General features: G+C 36.8%; 3 protein-coding genes across 4 annotated transcripts; 2 read left to right on the top strand and 1 right to left on the bottom strand.

Moving 5' to 3' along the window:
* The first annotated feature begins 981 nt into the window (after nt 1-981).
* DCL2 (dicer-like 2) lies at nt 982-10,839 on the top strand. Of its 2 annotated transcripts, none has more exons than XM_068462044.2 (23): nt 982-1,262; nt 1,601-1,699; nt 1,870-2,047; nt 2,138-2,251; nt 2,757-2,891; nt 3,108-3,192; nt 3,298-3,362; nt 3,785-3,925; nt 4,201-4,329; nt 4,410-4,539; nt 4,639-4,738; nt 5,016-5,211; nt 5,298-5,458; nt 5,669-5,887; nt 5,984-6,195; nt 6,292-6,566; nt 6,659-7,092; nt 7,257-7,360; nt 7,760-7,956; nt 8,573-8,782; nt 9,145-9,555; nt 9,883-10,161; nt 10,276-10,839. In XM_068462044.2, exons 2-23 carry the CDS (start codon nt 1,641-1,643, stop codon nt 10,633-10,635), a joined length of 4,194 nt encoding a protein of 1,397 aa, XP_068318145.2. In that variant the 5' UTR covers nt 982-1,262; nt 1,601-1,640; the 3' UTR covers nt 10,636-10,839. The 2 variants fall into 2 exon arrangements, with proteins under 2 accessions (XP_068318145.2, XP_068318144.2); XM_068462043.2 differs by having other exon boundaries at nt 1,081-1,440.
* LOC137722921 (NAD(P)-binding Rossmann-fold superfamily protein) lies at nt 10,799-14,715 on the bottom strand. The gene is made up of 12 exons (XM_068462045.2): nt 14,480-14,715; nt 14,309-14,364; nt 14,187-14,220; nt 13,627-13,725; nt 13,400-13,548; nt 13,174-13,212; nt 12,899-12,991; nt 12,426-12,524; nt 11,951-12,052; nt 11,434-11,517; nt 11,262-11,327; nt 10,799-11,146 (listed from the first exon to the last, which is right to left on the bottom strand). Exons 1-12 carry the CDS (start codon nt 14,559-14,561, stop codon nt 11,060-11,062), a joined length of 990 nt encoding a protein of 329 aa, XP_068318146.2. The 5' UTR covers nt 14,562-14,715; the 3' UTR covers nt 10,799-11,059.
* A 1,193-nt stretch (nt 14,716-15,908) lies between these two features.
* On the top strand, nt 15,909-17,880 carry LOC137722862 (acyl carrier protein 2, mitochondrial). Its single transcript, XM_068461965.2, has 2 exons — nt 15,909-16,268; nt 17,422-17,880. Exons 1-2 carry the CDS (start codon nt 16,044-16,046, stop codon nt 17,596-17,598), a joined length of 402 nt encoding a protein of 133 aa, XP_068318066.1. The 5' UTR covers nt 15,909-16,043; the 3' UTR covers nt 17,599-17,880.
* The last annotated feature ends 346 nt before the right edge of the window (nt 17,881-18,226 follow it).

Here is an 18,226-nt window from a genome sequence, read left to right as displayed (position 1 = left end):
GAGAACCCTCATTGTCAAATTTTTACCACTTTTTTTTTTTTCAATTTTACCCTCACTTTTGATGCACAATACTTACATAGGGAGGGTAAAATAATAATTGTGTATCTTTTGAGAAAATGACAATCATATTCCAATTTTTCTTATTTTATCCTCACTTTTGATGCACAATATTTACATAAAGAGGGTAAAATGGTAATTATGTAATATTAAAAAATATATATATTAAGAAAAATATGCCCTTATTAAGAGATCCTATCATCAATGTCTCATACTCTTTTTTTAAAATTTAAAAAACTAATCACACTCCTTAATTAAAAACAAAAAAGAAAATGAAATTGTTCACACACAAAGTGTGTGCTCATCTTCTAGTATTTTATAAGAAAAAGGAAAATAAGATCTATTAGTTTACGTTTATGCAATTATAATGAATTAGGGACTCTAGATTTCAAATTTAATAATAGAAGAATTATATTTTTCTTTAAAATTTATATAAAACGTTGAATTGGAAAATAGAAAAATGTTGAATTGGAAAATAGAAAAATGACTTAGATAAAGGTGAAAGCACTTGCCATCTAATACCATGGTTTAGTGGTATTCGATTTTAAGTTCGATTGTCGTCTAAAATGAATTTGAACCATATTATTATAACTCGTTCACTATGAGTGTAAATAATATCTTTTGTTAAAAAAAAAAATGCGTTTATCGCTCGTCCACTATAAGTGTAAATAATATATTTTGTTAAAAAAAGAAAAAGAAAAAGTGCGTTCATCGCTCGTCCACTATAAGTGTAAATAATATTTTTTGTTAAAAAAAAAAAAAAAGTGCGTTCATCTGACGTGTATAGTACAGGCTACGCCTACAGCCCAGTAAATAATGACTCACCCCACGCACATCACCCTTTTCACCAAAATTCCCCATGTACGGTACTCACGGGTCTCGGTCCTCAAAGTTGAATCCGGATCAAAGGTTTCAGTGATTCGTAAATTGTGTGTATCTATCTTACAACAGTAATTAACAAAAATTAATTACAAAATGTACAATTAACGAACAGAATTAATAACATCCTCGTCAAAAAGGATCAGGAGAGAGGATCCCGTTGGCTCAAATTTTGTTTACCGATGAAAGAAAGAAGGAATGAAAGAAGAAAACCCAACGACCCACAAAGAAAGTTAGAGAATAGCCTTCCAAGTTTAGTTTTCGACTCTCTCTCTACTAATAATTTGATGAGAACCGAAAACTTCCTGGGCAAGTTCTTTAAAAAGGTGACCGAGACCGACTCACTCACTCTACGTATAAATTCAATTCAGTTCTCAAGTAAGTAATCCACATTCACAAACACACTCTTGGAATCCTGGAATCCTGGAATCCATTCCTTTCCTCCCTCCTCCCTTGGGCTCTGCCCACGGGAAGTTGTTAGAATTCGATCCATCACTTACTCTTGTAAGTTGCTAACTCAATCACATTGCTCACTCTTTCTTTCTCTGCAATTTTAATTCTCGCTTTGTTTGCTTTTCACTTTTCGATTTCTTAACGAATCAATGCTTTTGTTTTTGTTCTTGTTCTTGTCTCTTTTTTTCAAATTTTTTTATTTATGAAACAGTGAAGCTATATCGCGGGGAAAAGCTGCAAAACCAGCTGCCATGGAGATCGACGGAGCCCAATCACCCACTGACCCTGATCCTCTCCCATTCGCCAGAAGGTCTTGTCTTATTTTTATTTTTCTTTTGCTCTTTTTAAATGTTAAAATTTCATTCACATCAAACGGTGATTGCGATTGATTTTTCGGTTGGCGTTGTTGTAAAAGAAGGAAATTTGTTCAAATATGAAGGCTTGGTGAACCTGTCTGTTATGTTTCGTGATTGTTTGCAGTTACCAGCTAGAAGCATTAGAGGCAGCAATTAAGAAGAACACCATAGTGTTCTTGGAGACTGGCTCTGGAAAGACTCTGATTGCCATTATGCTTCTCCGCAGCTACGCTTATTTGCTCCGCAAGCCTTCTCCTTTCATTGCCGTCTTCTTGGTTCCTAAAGTTGTCTTGGTCAAACAAGTATGCACCTACTAACTCACTCTATATAACTAGTTTTACCACTTGCATATCTCAACTCTATGAGATTCTTGCTGTGTCTTTTAATACTAGCAAGCTGAAGCTGTGAAAATGCACACCGACTTGAAAGTGGGTATGTATTGGGGAGACATGGGAGTCGACTTCTGGGATGCGGATATGTGGAAGCAACAATTAGAACAATATGAGGTAGGAGTTTTTTGTTTGTCTTTTTAATACACAATGCTTTAATCTGCTTCATTTATTTTATTCATTTTGGATTTTAATTTCAAACTTCATACCTGTGACCTCTTGATTTGTTTCATGTTTTTGTGTTGTTCCCAAATTTTATGTCATTGAAAACTGTTTCATGACCAAAGGCATCTGATTATTCTAAATGCACTATGGCGGTAAAATAAAAAAAATAAAAAATAAAAATAAAAAACTTCTATTGCACAAGTGGCAAGAACATGTTTTGTAAATTCTCAAAGTGTCTGATTAAAAAAAAACACAATGACCGTTTATGTGGAGCAATTGGTAAGCAAGCCTCCCAAATCTTCAAGATACATGTAAATGCATCAGCACTAATAGTTTTCTATTTTGCACCTGTCAAACGTGTGTTTTTTAGTCTCATCACTCAGGAGTAAACAATTGTGTGATATTCGTTAACGGATGAAAAACAAGTGTTCTTTAACTTTCAGCTTTATAATTACAGGTGCTTGTGATGACTCCTGCAATATTGCTTAGTAATTTGAGGCATAGCTTCTTCAAACTAAGCATGATAAAGGTTTTAATTTTTGATGAGTGCCATCATGCCAGGGGTAACCACGACTATGCTTGCATAATGAAGGTGAGCCGTTTATCATTAGGTATTTGTTCATTGCCAAAATAATTACAGCGTCTTCAAAGGAAACCTGCTTGAGAGTTGATTAATTGTTTAATATTAGTTCTGTGGTCACTAAACTTGGCAGACTATTTCTGTACATTATTTGTGTGGCTTCTTCATCATGAGATTGTTGTAATAAAAAGGCTTGCTGTAATACTTGAAGGATTGTCTGATGTGCAGGACTTCTTTCATCGTGAGCTACATTCCGGTGAATCTGAACTTCCAAGAATATTTGGAATGACTGCTTCCCCCATAAAATCAAAAGGTAATGCCTTACAAAATAATTTATCATATCATTTATTGCAATATCCAATGCTTGTCCTTTTATTCTGTTTAATTTTATCCATGTATAACTTTTCTTTTGATATAGGTGGAAATTCAGAGTCATCGTATTGGAAAATAATTGATGAACTTGAGACCCTGATGAATTCAAAGGTCGATTCTGTTTATTTCAGGAAAACCTCTCTTTTTTAGCTCCCCCACTTCTCCATCCCTTTCTTGGTGTCGTATTTCTGTGTGATAATTGTTCTTTAAAGCTTTTGGGAACAATGGTAGACTGACAGAAGTTTAAATTTTACAAGCGTGAGGAGTGTTTGTCTAGATGTGTAGAGAACACATGCATGTTTTAACCATGTCATTGTTAGAGAATTCTGTTATAATTAGTTGTATTATCATGGTTCTCTGTAGACATTTTCTTGTTCTTTCTTCAGTTTTTCTCATACAAGAATATCTACTTTTCATTGTGAATTATTTTCCAATATTTTATCTTTTAACTGTGAGTTTAATATATCATTTGCTTTAACATTCTTTAAATTTACTAACCCTTTGCTTCCCCTGCTTCGTCTTGGTGGTTCAAGGTGTATACATGTGCTAGTGAATCCGTGCTTGCTGAGTTTATACCACATTCAACTACAAAGTTCAAATATTACAGGCATGACGAGATTCCATGTGGCTTGGTTGCAAATATAATAACCCAGTTGAATGCTTTGAAAGAAAAGGTATGCATCAAATTTTTTTATGATAAGATGTTGGCATTGAAAAATTTGTTTTTATGGGGAAGTAATTTTGCACCGTCCTCTGTAATTTAAAACTTGAATGGACATTTATGCTGCATTTCCTCTCTTCTGTTTCCTAGGAGGTGGAGTGTTATGTGCCTAATGTTTGTCTCTTTGCGATTTTGTTAAAGGGTGTATTTTTTTTTTTCAAATTTGAAAGGCAGTATAATGTTTGTCTGACAGACTACGGTACTAATTATTGGTCTATTTCTTCTCAGCATGAACTGTCACTAGAAAGTTTGGATCTCAGTCAATCTACATCACAATCCATAATCAATAAGATGAAGAAATTATATTCAGCTTTAACATTTTGTTTGGAAGAGCTTGGTGTTTGGCTGGCTTTAAAGGTATTAAGCAATTTCCCTGGCTCTGTTCTAGTTGTCACTGAAATGAGTGACAGACTAATGGATTTGCATTTGAGGAACAGGCTGCTTCGTTCTTTTCCCAGAAAGAAAATGAATTGTTTTCATGGGGGAAACTGGATGTGTTGGGCGAGAATATTGTGAGAAACTTCAGTTCTGAAGCTTACCAGGCGTTTGCATCTTTTGTACCATCTGGTATGTCTATTGTTCATCTGGCTACTTGTGTAGAATTTGATCTGTAATTGATGCTTACATTATTTCCGTCTTTCCTTTTCTTTTACACCTTTCATTCAGATCGAAAGTGGACTATTGCGAATGACGTTACATACGATTTGGATAAGGGGCTTCTGACTTCAAAAGTTGTCTGTCTCATCCAATTGCTTCACGAATACAGGTTGACTTGACGTGAATGACCTTTTATGTTTTTGAATATATGTAGAATGGTTTTGAATCTCTTAAGATTCGTTCTTTTAAGATCAAGATGTCCTTTGGAATGCACTGTTCCTTTTTTTGGTAAATCAATTGCCACATACTCTCAAATTCACGTAAACATATATATATATATATTATACATTATATATTATATAGTATACAGTTGAATATGGTACGTTTTCTGCTACTCAGTTAAACATTAGATGTACTGACTTTTTTTTATTACAATTAAAACCCAGGGGCTTAAAGGATTTGAGATGTATAGTTTTTGTTGAAAGGGTCATAGCAGCTGTTGTCATCGAATCATTATTTAGTACATTTTTGCCTAAACTCAATGACTGGAAGACAAAGTACATTGCGGGAAATAACAGTGCGGTGCAATTCCAAACCAGAAAAAGGCAGAACGAAATTGTTGAAGAATTCCGTAAGGGCATGGTATGCTTACTTTTGTCCTTTCTGAATCACAATACCTTGTCACTTACCAATTTCCATGTTTGATTTGGAAAATGTATATGTTTCAGGTGAATATCATTGTTGCAACATCGATTCTTGAAGAGGGGTTAGATGTTCAAAGCTGTAATTTGGTCATTAGATTTGATCCTTCCTCCACTGTTTCTAGCTTCATACAGTCTAAAGGTCGTGCAAGGATGCAAAACTCTGATTATGTGTTAATGTTGAAAAGGTAATTGTTCAGTCTGTCTGAAATTAATCTCTTCCCTAATTTTTCTATAGATGTATTTGTTGCCCTAATGAAACTTGACCATAATTTTGTTTGTGCAAGAAAATTCATATTCTACTCTCTCCTTTAGTGAATTCATATTTAGTTTGACTGTTTAGGCCAATTCTTCTAGGATCAGTTCCTAGTACTATGGCTAATTATTTTTGTCTGCAGTGGTGATTCCAGTACACATTCTCGAGTACAAAATTATCTTGCTAGTGGAGCTATAATGAGAAAGGAGTCCTTACGCCATTCTTCTCTTCCCTGCACACCTTTGGAAATTGATTTGCAGGATGATGACTTTTATCGTGTTGAAAGTACTGGAGCAAGCTTGAGCCTTGCTTCCTCTATTGGATTGGTGTACTTCTATTGCTCAAGGCTCCCTTCTGATGGGTTAGTTTAGTGAAACACTCTGTAATTAGTGCTGCTATGTACTCTATTAATTGATTTTTCTGATGATTTATTTTTATTTTTTAATTTATTTTTCAGATATTTTAAACCTGCTCCAAGATGGGATAAGGAGACTTGCACTTTGCATCTTCCCAAGAGCTGTCCAATACCTGATGTTCATGTAAAAGGAGATGTTAAAATTTTGAAGCAACTTGCATGCTTTGAAGCTTGCAAGGAACTTCACAAAATTGGTGCTTTAACGGATAATCTTGTTCCAGATATTGTTGAGGAAGAAGGCACACAAGAGCTTGGTAACTTCTCTAACCTTTACTTGCCCATCCTTAGCTTCTAATATCGTTTTGAACTTTAGTATGTTTTTTAACAAATTCTAATTGGGCTGTGTGCAGGGTCGGAACCGTATGATGATGTACAGTGCAGCTATGTTCCAATTGAATTAGTCAAGCCCTTTTGCTCAAATGATCCTAGTATATTGTATCATTGCTACTTAATTGAGCTGAATCAGAATTTTGAATATGATATTCCAGTTCATAATATTGTACTTGGTATGAGGTGTGAGCTTGATTGCGATATTGCAAATATGCATTTTGACTTGGAAGTCGGCAGAGGTAGTTTAACAGTAAACTTTAAATATGTTGGAGAAATTCATCTACATTCAGAACAGGTATTGTTTTGATTTCTCTACTGCTCTTTTAGTATTATATGATGCATGAGATTAACTGACGTGTTATCATGTTCATATGACTTTATTTGTAGGTACTTCTGTGTAGAAGGTTCCAAATCACAATTTTTCGAATTCTAATAGATCACAATTTGAATAAGCTGGGAAAAGTTTTAGATGGACTTTGTTCGGGAGGAAATGTTGGGATTGATTATCTTTTACTCCCGGGGACCAGAATACATCAGGAAGCTGTGATCATTGATTGGAGATGTGTTACATCTGTGTTATTTGCATCTGAAGAATATTCCAAGGATCATGTAAATTGTTCAACGCATAACGGTTGTTCCCGTTTGGTACATACCAAACAGGGTTTGGTTTGTACATGCATGATCCAGAATTCTTTGGTTTGTACCCCTCATAATGGTACCATATATTGCATCACTGGTTTGTTGAGTAACTTGAATGGAAACTCACTTCTTAAGCTCAGGGATGGCAGAGCTCTTACGTATAAGAAATACTACGAAGAAAAGTATGTGCTTTTGTTGTATCCTTGTGAATTTGTTGCCATTGATGAGCTTGTGTATCCAAGAACTTAAATGATGCATGCAACAAGAAAAGAACATGATGAACTACGTGTGCTAACATTGTATCCCAGCCATTTATGAGTAACTCAAAATGTTTCTCTTATTGTAGACACAAGATCAACATGTATTTTGATCGACAATTGCTACTGAAAGGGAGACGAATTTTCCAGGTGCAAAATTATCTACAAAGGTGCAGACAACAGAAAGAAAAAGGTCAGATATTCTAATTTTTTTACTCTCATGTCGATAGCCATGCTAAGTGTATGATGAGATTTGCAGGAAAATGACATGCATGCTTTTCTTTATTGCTTTGAAAATCAGTGGATTTTGCATAAAAAACTTACAATGCCTATTTTGATTAAGTTCTATAATAACGAGCAATATTTTTTGATCGTATAAAGAGCACAATGTTGTTGCAATGTTGCATAACATTTCATGTATGAAACCAAAAGGAATATATGGGGCAATTCATATCGGTTTTTCATAAGAATGAGTTAAAGTTGGAAATTTTTTTGATAGTATCAGTGTTGAGATTTTGTCCATTGGATCCCATTCTTGTTTTCATGCTTATTTCTTGTTGAGTAATAAACTTAACGTGTTTTTTCTTTGCAGAATCGAGTCATACATCTGTTGAATTGCCGCCTGAATTTTGTTCTATAATTATGTCACCTATATCAATCAGCAGTGTATATTCATACTCATTTGTTCCTTCAATCATGCATCAACTTGAGGCTTTACTTATTGCTGCCAGCTTGAAAAGGATTGTTTTGGATCATTGCACACAAAATGTTATCATTCCAACCGTTAAGGTATTATACTAATTTGTTTTGAGGGGGAAAATACTATATTGTTTGTGACTTTTCTCTAATTTGATGAATTTGTTGGTCTGCTAGATTGTTTTCCCTTTCACTTCTGGCTTAGTGTTTTCTTGACATAAGCGACTTAGTGTTTTTTTGAAATAAGTGAACTTGATCATTGCTTGTGGCTCTGCAATTAATTTGGTAAAGGCGTGAGTAAATTTATAAACTGATATGTTCTTGGTGGCTGTATGACTCATATGTTTTCATAGTATTGACATGGAACGAGTATAATGGAGCAAAGTTTGAGTAAAACATCTGGATGGTAGAATGTCTATCAGGAAACTTGTGTAGTCTTTGCAAATACATGTAGTATTGGTACTTTTTCACTTGAATATGGCACACAGTTGGACTCGGAGCTTCTTTTGTAATTTAATTTTAATTTTAATTTTACTGCACAATTTTTCAATAAAGTTGTGGTAATGTGGTCCGTAACTATAATTTTTGTTTTATTTATAGCTTTGTTAGTCAGTTCTCACCTGGGAGTTTATCGTTGTACTATTGATATATTTGGTTTCATTGTGGTTCTGAACATTACATGTTGGTGCTATCTGATATCTATACGTAGGTCTTGGAAGCTATTACAACAAAAAAATGTCAAGAGAATTACCATTTGGAATCCTTGGAGGCTCTTGGAGATTCATTTCTTAAATATGCTGCTAGTCAGCAACTTTTCAAAACATATCAGAACAATCATGAAGGCCTTCTTAGTTTAAAGAAGGAGAAGATAATTTCCAATGCTGCCCTTTGCAGGCTTGGATGTGACCACAAACTTCCGGTAATATTTCTCTATTCTGCTGCTGTTAGTATTTTCCATCATTTTATTTCCGTTAGTTGTGCTGAAAGGATGCATAAAGTATTACCAGGATATATAAATAAATCAATTCTATGTTGAGAATGAGTCCCACATTGATGAGAGGAGGGACCTTGCATGGGCTTATAAGAGATCGGGCTACTCTCCATATTGCCAATTGGTTTTATGGTGGAACCCCAACTTTCTTCATTCTACAGCTCCAGATACTAAAACCCTCATTGTGCTGTTTCAAGTTTCCTTCGTGACATCAAATTCATTTTTTTCCTGTTTTTTGATAAATCACTTGCTGTATTTATGACTTGTTTGCCATTCGTTTGATGTTGTAGGGCTTTATTCGTAACGAGAGTTTTGACCGAAAAGAGTGGTTTATACCTGGAGATTATTCTGGAAGTTATTTACTATATGAGGAGTTGCTTTATGACGGAAGAAAGATCTACACTAGGGAAAGACGGAAGGTCAAAAGTAAGAGTGTTGCTGATGTGGTTGAAGCACTAATTGGTGCATTTCTTAGCACAGGTGGGGAAGTAGCTGCCATATATTTCATGAATTGGGTTGGTATAAAGGTGGATTTTGTCCATATACCATGCGAGAGGCACTTCCAACTGCAACCGGAGAAGCTTGTCAATGTCGGACATTTAGAGTCCTTTCTGAACTACTCATTCCGTGATCCTTCTCTTCTTGTTGAGGCACTAACCCATGGTTCGTACATGCTTCCTGAAATTCCAGGATGTTATCAGGTACAGTGAAATTTATACATGGTATTACTATTTTGTAACTGAATGCCAACCTCCTCACGTGTGATATGCTCACACGATAACAGTGCATACTTTTACTTCGTTTCAACTTCTTTGAATCGTCTTTTCAATACTTCAATGCTACATTACATTACATGATAGTACTCTGCTGCATTTGACGGTGGTTTTCTGTGCTCAGCACTGCTTAAACAGTTTTTCCGAGTCTCCATAATGCATCTTATTTCATAGGTCACATGTTCCTTTACATGACCTGCAATCTTTCATCCTCTATCATCTGTTCTGCTCAACAGTATATTATTTCTTGTGCAGCGGCTGGAATTTCTCGGGGATGCTGTGTTAGATTATCTGATCACTATATATTTGTACAATGAGTATCCTGGGATGTCACCGGGAATCTTAACTGATATGAGGTCCGCCTCTGTGAACAACGACTGTTATGCTCGCTCTGCTATTAAGGCTGAGTTGTACAAGCACATTCTGCATGCTTCACACAAACTGCACAAAGATATAGTTTACACAATTGAAAACTTTGAGAGGTTATCTACGGAATCGACTTTTGGATGGGAATCTGAGACATCATTCCCCAAGGTTAGTCATCCGCCTATATATTTATATCTATGCATTAATGTATTCTACAGGAGAACTTTTTGCAACTCTCTGTCTGACATGATGGTCTTATATTTTTCCCCTTCTTGATGACAGGTACTTGGAGATGTTGTCGAGTCTCTAGCAGGGGCAATTTATGTTGATTCTGGATATGATAAGAAGATTGTCTTTCAAAGTATAAGTCCTCTCTTACAGCCCTTGATTACTCCAGAGACGTTGAAGCTCCATCCTGTAAGAGAGTTGAACGAACATTGCCAGAAAATGCATTATGACATGAAGAAACCCGTGAAGACTTCCCACAACGGTGTGGCTGCCATTACAATAGAGGTCGAAGCTAATGGGTTCACGTACAAGCATACATCAACAGCTTCTAATAAGAAGACGGCATTGAAATTAGCCTGCAAGGAGGTTTTGAGGTCCTTGAAAGAAACTACACAGCTTGCAAGAAATTCATGAACAGTTGTACTGCTATAATAATGCGTTGGAGAACCAACAGTGTAGGCATGTCTAAAGTTATGGTATGTATCTTCTTAGAGGTACTATAACTTCTTAAAGGTGCAGTAGCGGCGCTGTAACTGGGCAAGAATTGGCGGATGGATTATATGTTATGGATCGGTCGTTGGTGAATTAATGCAATTGTTCTACTGCTTTGTGTTAAAATATTGACATACTCGATCTGTCCATCAGGGAATTCCTCAGAACCCTAAACCTAGTCAAAACCATAATGCATTTTTGATACTTTGGAAAGAAAAAAGATGTACAAGTAAAAATGAGTGTAGGTTTTCCGTCAACATGGTTTCGATGTAGCCCTTCCCATAGAAGGCACTGTCTCGTGGGTGCTAAATCAAATGCAACAAGATGGAGCTTCAGATCAAAAGATTCATGATGCCTTCTTTTTCCCAAACAGTAAGCTCAACGAGTAAGTGTTCCCCTTCCGTGCAGCTGCTTCAACTCGATTTCCACCAATCTAGGAATTGTATTAAACCAGCAACTCCATGTCAGTGTCAGAAATGCAGGCAACGGCCGAAAAGGAAAGGGCAAACTCATGCTAACCACAGATAAACCAGAGGTACAGAAATTACCTTGTCCATGAGCCAATAACCAATAGTTGGCATGTATTGCACCAAGTACATTACAGCCAGCACAGGCTACAATACAATCAATTACAATATATGGATAAGCATAACTACGATAACATACATATTATCTTGGTAGTCAGACCTATACAATGGATGGCGATACTAATGTCAATACCTGGTAAGATATCCAAGCTTCTTTCAGACCATGGGTGGCAGCAACTATCGTCAACTCTGCACATCTTTCTGATGACACACGCTTCTGTTAAAACAGAAAAATAACACAAAAGGATTAAGAAACATTTCAATGCAAGAGGTTCAAATTATAACATGTCCCCAGCCCATTAACGCCCTCTCGAGTCAAAACGGGTTAAGTAGGCAGCACATAAGTAACGAATGAAAATAAATTAGATGTTTGGAGATAAACATACACAGCCAGAATGAATAACACATAGGGAGAAGGGGAAAAAAAGAATATATACATATACATATACATATATATAATCATCCTGGGAAATGATCCTGTGGAGAGTCATCCACTCAGGATGCCTCTGATTGCACTAAATAGAAGGTGTGAGTGTGGGTGGGGGTAGGGTGAGTTGGGGGTTCTCCGGCATGTTGTTACCCATACAGGGGGCAGGAGGACAATTTCATATAGACATAACAAGATCATGGTAAGGATAATAAGAGCTAACCTCACGAGAAGCTTTATTTTCAGAGCTTGCTGCTCCAGAAGCATTTGATGTTTCTATTGGCCCAGGGCAAACAATGGTCACCTGGATTCCTTTCTGACACAGCTGTACTCAAGAAAGATGAACTAGCACCATTTGGTAAATATAGCAAACAGATATTGGAGCTATATTAACAGTTTAATTTTGATAAGAATAATTTGAATAACGCATAAACACACCACTCCTCTTCGTGTCGTTAGTAAGTCTAGATACAATGGAGAACTTTGATTAGTGAGAATTGTAAAGATTTTCCACTCTTATTAGATATTTGCATCATTCTAAAGTTTCCTATCTTTACCATTCCATTTCTTTGTTCAAAATCCTAAACTACCAGTGCAGTGTGTACTGTCACAATTAGTCCATTGTACGGGACAAAGTATTAATGCCATTTAGCTCATGAGATATGAAATACATACAAGTCATAGAAATTCAATTTTACCTCAGAACGCAACGTGTGAAAGTACCCGTTTAATGCGTGTTTAGAGGCAGAGTACATGGCCTGACCTGGTGCCGGTGTCTTTCCCGCAGCACTGCTCATCTGCACATAGCAAACAAAAAAAAGATCTAATAAGGGTGAAGAACAAAAATGGAAAACAAGCACAAAATGAAGATAATAAGAGAATATGCCTGACAATTAACACCAACAAATAACTAAGTACCTAATGTGCTTGAATGCATGACAAATCCTATTAACTTATGCCTAGGTAGTCAGCATAACTACAGTCTTGGACATTTGAGATAGTCATGTGCAGGATAAAAAGTATTGATCCATTAGGTTCTTTACTAATATCATGTCACACTGCATAAAGCTATTGTGTAAGTCCTGCTGAAACTAATTAAAATTTATCCAATATATCTTTTCACTGAAATGAGTGGGTATGGCAGAGAATTTTAACAATATTTTCAACTTACCACAACAAAATGTCCCTTCCCCCGCCTCAGCATGTAAGGTGCTAGCAACCGAGTAAGCGTTAGTGTCCCAAGAACATTGACATTGAATGTCTCCTACTTGCAAGAAAGAGTAAACAGGATCACTTTCATACATAAGCATTTTAAAAGTATAAAAAGGAAGGCAAGTAACAAAACTTGGCTCATTGATCCATAGGAGCCAGTAATTTTCTTAGAGATATATATATATATATATATATATATAGCATCAAATAAGCCAAGGACTCCACATATGATACCTTCAGACTCTCCTCAGTAACATCCAAAGCTTTAGTTTTCTGCCATAGGACAAAAAGAAAAGAGTTAATTAGTTTCTACTTCTCCTGTCATAAACACAAGTGCTCCAACATACGAGAATTATAAGTAGTTAAATTTCAAATTTTAAGTTTGCATTTATGTGTTTCAATTGATTGTCTCAATAACCAACAATGTCCCACACTCAGAAATTAGGAATTGCCCACTTACAGGACGCTCAACAGCTGCATTGTGGATCATATAATCAACACCAGCATTAAGAAAGAAGGACTCTGCTTTCTCTACAGCATCCTTGAGACGATCTTCACCAGATGCCAAATCCAATGGCAAAACCTTTACACCATCAGGTACATGTTTACCTGAGCATGCTAACCAAATTAAGAGAGAGGGGAGATATACTTAAAAAAGGAATGATAGCTACCCATAAAAGAACAGACCAGTCAGTTCTCTCTTGACACGCTCCAATTCAGCTTCATTACGTGCAGAAATAATGAGCTTAGCCCCCAATTTCGCAAGTTGCTTAGCAAGAATCTCCCCTTCACACAAACGTTACAGAGAGAAAAGTGAGAAAGTTTACGCATGGAAAATGACAATTGAGACGAAATTGAGGGGAACATTGGTTCAAAGTATTTGGGCAACTTTCACCAGATACAAACCACAACAAAGATAAAAGAATCCTCCTCATGAATGTATACGTAACAATTGCAGCAACATGATATGCACTATCCATTGGGAAGTAGGCAAATATACAGTTTTGTTGCTACAACAACTAAACTTATGTACGGAAACATTGTCCATGTACTTGATAACTGTCATCATTTACCATCCCTCAACGTCATTGTTGCCAGAATAATAGTAATGATACAAACGGTGGTGATAATAACAATGAAAAGTATGAAAATGGTGACAATAACAAAGACAAGTAACTGAGGCTTTACGAAAGCTAATAATCTGCAGAAAATTGAAGATAGAAAATCGAAGAAGAAGATTGAGATACCAATTCCGCGGCTAGCGCCAGTTATCCAAACAACCTGAAGAAATATGAGAATTACTGATTTGAAGAGAGAAATCAAAAGAAAAGAAACAAGCTTTTGATATTGATACGAAAAAATGGGTTACTTTATCTTCAATCTGGTCGCGCTTCGCACCGCCTTTGGACGTCAAAGTAAAATCCCCTGCAGCACACGCTTGTAAGAGCTCAGAAATTCACAGATATATGTTCCTTCATAATATTAATAAGTTGGGAAGACTGGAAATTGGGAAGAAGAAGGAAGAATAGTAATGCCATACCATCAGCTGTGGCAAATTTGATTGCTAAAAAAACAAACAGAAACAGAAAAACGAAGACCATCACCGCCACCACCATCGCCATCACTTTTCTTTCACCACCACTCCAGGCTCCAGCATCCGAGACTAGTAGATTGGTTGCTGCTGGCGGTAAATCGGGTTCGGTTCAGTTATACTACTGCTTAATTGTTCGGTTGCCTTTCCGGCCCAACCCAACTTTAATTTGGATCTGGATAGATTTTGGAGGGTAGTGTTTTTATTCGTGGATGAGCTCCAGCCCAGCACCGATTGACTGGCACCAAGTGAAGAAAACAGCCCGGCATGCAGGGAATGAGCTCCAGCCCGCAAAATTGATTGGCACCCAGCCTGTGCCAGTCAACAGCCCAGCCTAAAATGGACAGACCCAGAGGCCGGTCTGTTTCTTGACGCGTGCACAACACGCGGTGGAGATGGCGAGTAGCCGACAACGTCTGCAGGTAGTGGGGCCCGCGGTGCAGGGCAAGTGGACTGAGTCTATGAAAGGGCTACGTGGCCCTCCTCAGAGCTGTTGGATTTCCAACGGTAAAAAAAATTTAAATTTCACTTTTAAATTGGACCGTCTGATCACAGATCAACGGTCCACGTTTTTTTCACCAAAAATTAAAAAAAAAAAAAAGGCCCAACAATCAGAAATTTGACCGTTGGCTGTTGGATTTGATTATTTTTCAAATCCAACGGTCCAGATTAATTACAACATTAAAATTTATTAAAAATTAATAAAAAAATGTCAAATTTTTTTAAAAAAAATACAGAAAATTTTAAAAAAATTAATTTTTTTTTTCTATAAATACCTAACCCTCATCTTCCACCTTACACCACATTTCAATATTTTCTACACTTTCTACATTTGAATATTTTGTACACTTTGAGAGAAAAAAATGAGTTCGTGGAAGCTCAGTGAAGATGTTACGTTGTGTGAATGTTGGGTTCGCACTACTCATGACCCAATTACGGGTAATGAGATGGATAAGTGAGAAATGTGGAGTAAAATTACGAAATCTTAGCGGAAATCTATTAAAAAAATAGTACATTCGGATAATAACACGTGGCGTGACGAGATTGGTTAAAAATCCTATCCGAAATTAAAACTTTTTTTTTTATTTTATAAAAAAATTATTTAATATTTTAAATGGACTGGGTGCCAGCGCATTTTGTAGGGGTAGAGATCGTTTGTGCCAGCGCATTTTTAGACTAGGTGCCAGCACATTTTTTTTGGGATGGAGATACTTTGACCTATTACTGTTCATTGGGTCTATTACTGTTTAATTAAGTGGATAAATAGGCTGGGTGCTGATGCAAAGTGGATAGGGGTGGAGTTGCTCTGAGAAGCCCACATTTTCCAACCAACTTTGTACCCGAACGACGACGTGTGACCCCTGAACGTGGCTCTTCAAAGCAGGCTCTCTCCTTCTCTCGCGGTCTCACCCAACAGAACAGAGAAGGCCATTTCTCTCTCGCCCTCATACTGTAGCCGACTGATACTGTAGCTAAGCAGTAGCAGCAGGGACGAGCGAAGAAAGAGCTCTCAATGGCGGCGTCTGCGAGGAACGTACTGCTCAAGCACCTGAGACTGCAGGTTCAAGCCGTGCCTTCTAACCCTAGCTCCACCGCCCCTCTCTTCCTCTCCCCCTTTGCCGCAATCCGACGCCGTCTCTTCTCCGAGGAGGTCAGGGGCACCTTCCTCGACAAATCTGAGGTCACCGATCGGGTCGTCTCCGTCGTCAAGAACTTCCAGAAGGTCGATCCTTCCAAGGTATATCTATCTATCTATAACCGAGACAAAAGCAGCCGATTTTCTCAGAAAATGGAATTGAATGTTTGTGGGAACCATTTTTCTAATGAATTGCAATTTTGAACTAGTAGTTATTTGGTTGTTGTTGTGAAAGGTGATCATTCTGTGTTTGAGGAGTTGATTTTATACTTGTAAGATCCGTTGTATTGAATAATTAGGGTTTTTGGTAATGTCAAATTTTTGCTGCTTGCACTGTCCAGTCATAGCATCTTATTGAATGTACCCATATCCACAAACAGAACATCTGCATGCGTAGATGTTGATGGTAAATTGAAATATTGCTATTTGGGTTTCTACAAATTTTGGGCTGATGATGAAGTCATTTCTTCCAATGCAACAGCAATGGCTGATCGATTACATTATTCAGTTTTTCCACTGTCTTGTTTTTATAAGAAACAAAAATGCACAAGTAGATATGTGCAACGAGGATAGATATGTGAAGGGCGTAGATCATATACTCTGTCACTAATGTTACAGTATTGATTAACGTTGTTGATAAAGATGGGGGGTGAGCTCTCATACTTGCATCTGTTACTAATAGTTCTAGATGTATGCTATTTCATAAGCATTCTTTTTTGTCTTTATTCTTTGACCTTACACAAAGACTTGAATGTATTTCTGTATTTTGCTTTTGCATCAGTTTCTATATAGGATGAATGTCTCAAGTATAACAATGCGGCCCCTTCTTGTTTGTATTTCTTATTGTTTTGCTCGGGTTGGTGCTTATATGTTGTAACCAATATATTGTGAACGTCCCAAATTCCAATGGAGAGTAACATCCGGTTCTGGGATATGAGATTCTCAAATATGAAATGGGTGTTATCTTTATGTGGTTGTGACTGTCAAAGCTCTGCTGTTCCTTTTCTTTTCCAATATTTAATATGCAAATGTTCATTTGTCACATGTTTGTTTCATCTCGTACCTAAATCATAATGAAAAGTGAGGTTCTCTCTTTTCAAATATTTACGTATGAGCAATTTGCCTCAGAGATTCTAACGTGCTCATGTCCTTTCACATTTCATACTGATTTCATTTATAAGGCCATTATATTAATGCATTTTCATTATATTTCAATAATCTGATCTCCTGCGCATTGTTTTTCTTATTTTGGTAGGTTACCCCAAATGCTAATTTCGAAAGTGACCTGGGGTTAGATAGTTTAGATTCTGTGGAGATTGTGATGGCTCTGGAAGAGGAGTTTGGGTTTGAGATCCCTGATAATGAAGCTGACAAGATCAAGTCGATCGGTCTGGCTGTGGACTTTATTTCTTCTCACCCTCAGGCAAAGTAGGGGAAAGGCACGACGCTCCATTTTTAATTTTCTCCTGTTCCCTGCAAGGGTTTAGCTGTTAGAACTTTTGGATTTTTATAAAGGTGCCATTTTGGGATTCCTGCTCCTCCTACGAATGCTGTTTAAAGAGAGTAGTATTTTTGGTATGTTCAAAACTTGAGTGTTGCGGTTCCAGTTTTATGGGAAGTGTGTTGAAAACAACTCTTTGATTGTTTCATTGATGTTTTGTTGAAATACAAACAATCGAGTTTATTGCTTATTAAACATTGCCGTTGACGATTAGCCGTGGCTTTTGGTTTCAGCTTGCTTGGTAAAGAAAAAGAGCTTAAATGATCTTTACCCTCGAGTACCTAGTTTATACTATATTGCTGGATTGCCTTTCAGTGTTTGTGCTGATTAATTTGGATGTACTACATCTGGAGCTTAAATGCCCTTCTTTTTCCACAACTTTTGCAACTATACTTGGGTTTGGTTTGTGCCATATAAGATTTTTGCTCCTCTAACTTGTATGGTCGTGTCTCATGAGTAATTGCAGAGCTTTATCTTCCTCGTTGTAGTTGTAGACTAGTTGCTCATTTCTTAACCGTAATTGAGATGCAACGAATGAAAGACTAATTTTATATTCAAA

The sequence above is a fragment of the Pyrus communis genome, chromosome 4 (genome assembly GCF_041283825.1).
Source record: "Pyrus communis isolate YQ-2024b chromosome 4, ASM4128382v1, whole genome shotgun sequence".
Classification (NCBI taxonomy): domain Eukaryota; kingdom Viridiplantae; phylum Streptophyta; class Magnoliopsida; order Rosales; family Rosaceae; genus Pyrus; species Pyrus communis.
Note: the sequence above shows the minus strand (reverse complement) of the source record. Positions and strands in the feature narration are given on the sequence as shown.

Excerpts from the sequence above, each read along its gene's own strand:
- DCL2 (XM_068462044.2), top strand. The coding sequence starts at position 1,641 with ATGGAGATCGACGGAGCCCAATCACCCACTGACCCTGATCCTCTCCCA. Across the intron at positions 1,700-1,869 it reads CCTCTCCCATTCGCCAGAAG|TTACCAGCTAGAAGCATTAG; the intron begins GTCTTGTCTTAT and ends GATTGTTTGCAG. Across the intron at positions 3,363-3,784 it reads AGACCCTGATGAATTCAAAG|GTGTATACATGTGCTAGTGA; the intron begins GTCGATTCTGTT and ends TGGTGGTTCAAG.
- LOC137722921 (XM_068462045.2), bottom strand. The coding sequence starts at position 14,561 with ATGGCGATGGTGGTGGCGGTGATGGTCTTCGTTTTTCTGTTTCTGTTT. Across the intron at positions 12,053-12,425 it reads TTCACACGTTGCGTTCTGAG|CTGTGTCAGAAAGGAATCCA; the intron begins GTAAAATTGAAT and ends TCTTGAGTACAG. Across the intron at positions 11,518-11,950 it reads AAAATAAAGCTTCTCGTGAG|AAGCGTGTGTCATCAGAAAG; the intron begins GTTAGCTCTTAT and ends CTGTTTTAACAG.
- LOC137722862 (XM_068461965.2), top strand. The coding sequence starts at position 16,044 with ATGGCGGCGTCTGCGAGGAACGTACTGCTCAAGCACCTGAGACTGCAG. Across the intron at positions 16,269-17,421 it reads AGAAGGTCGATCCTTCCAAG|GTTACCCCAAATGCTAATTT; the intron begins GTATATCTATCT and ends TTATTTTGGTAG.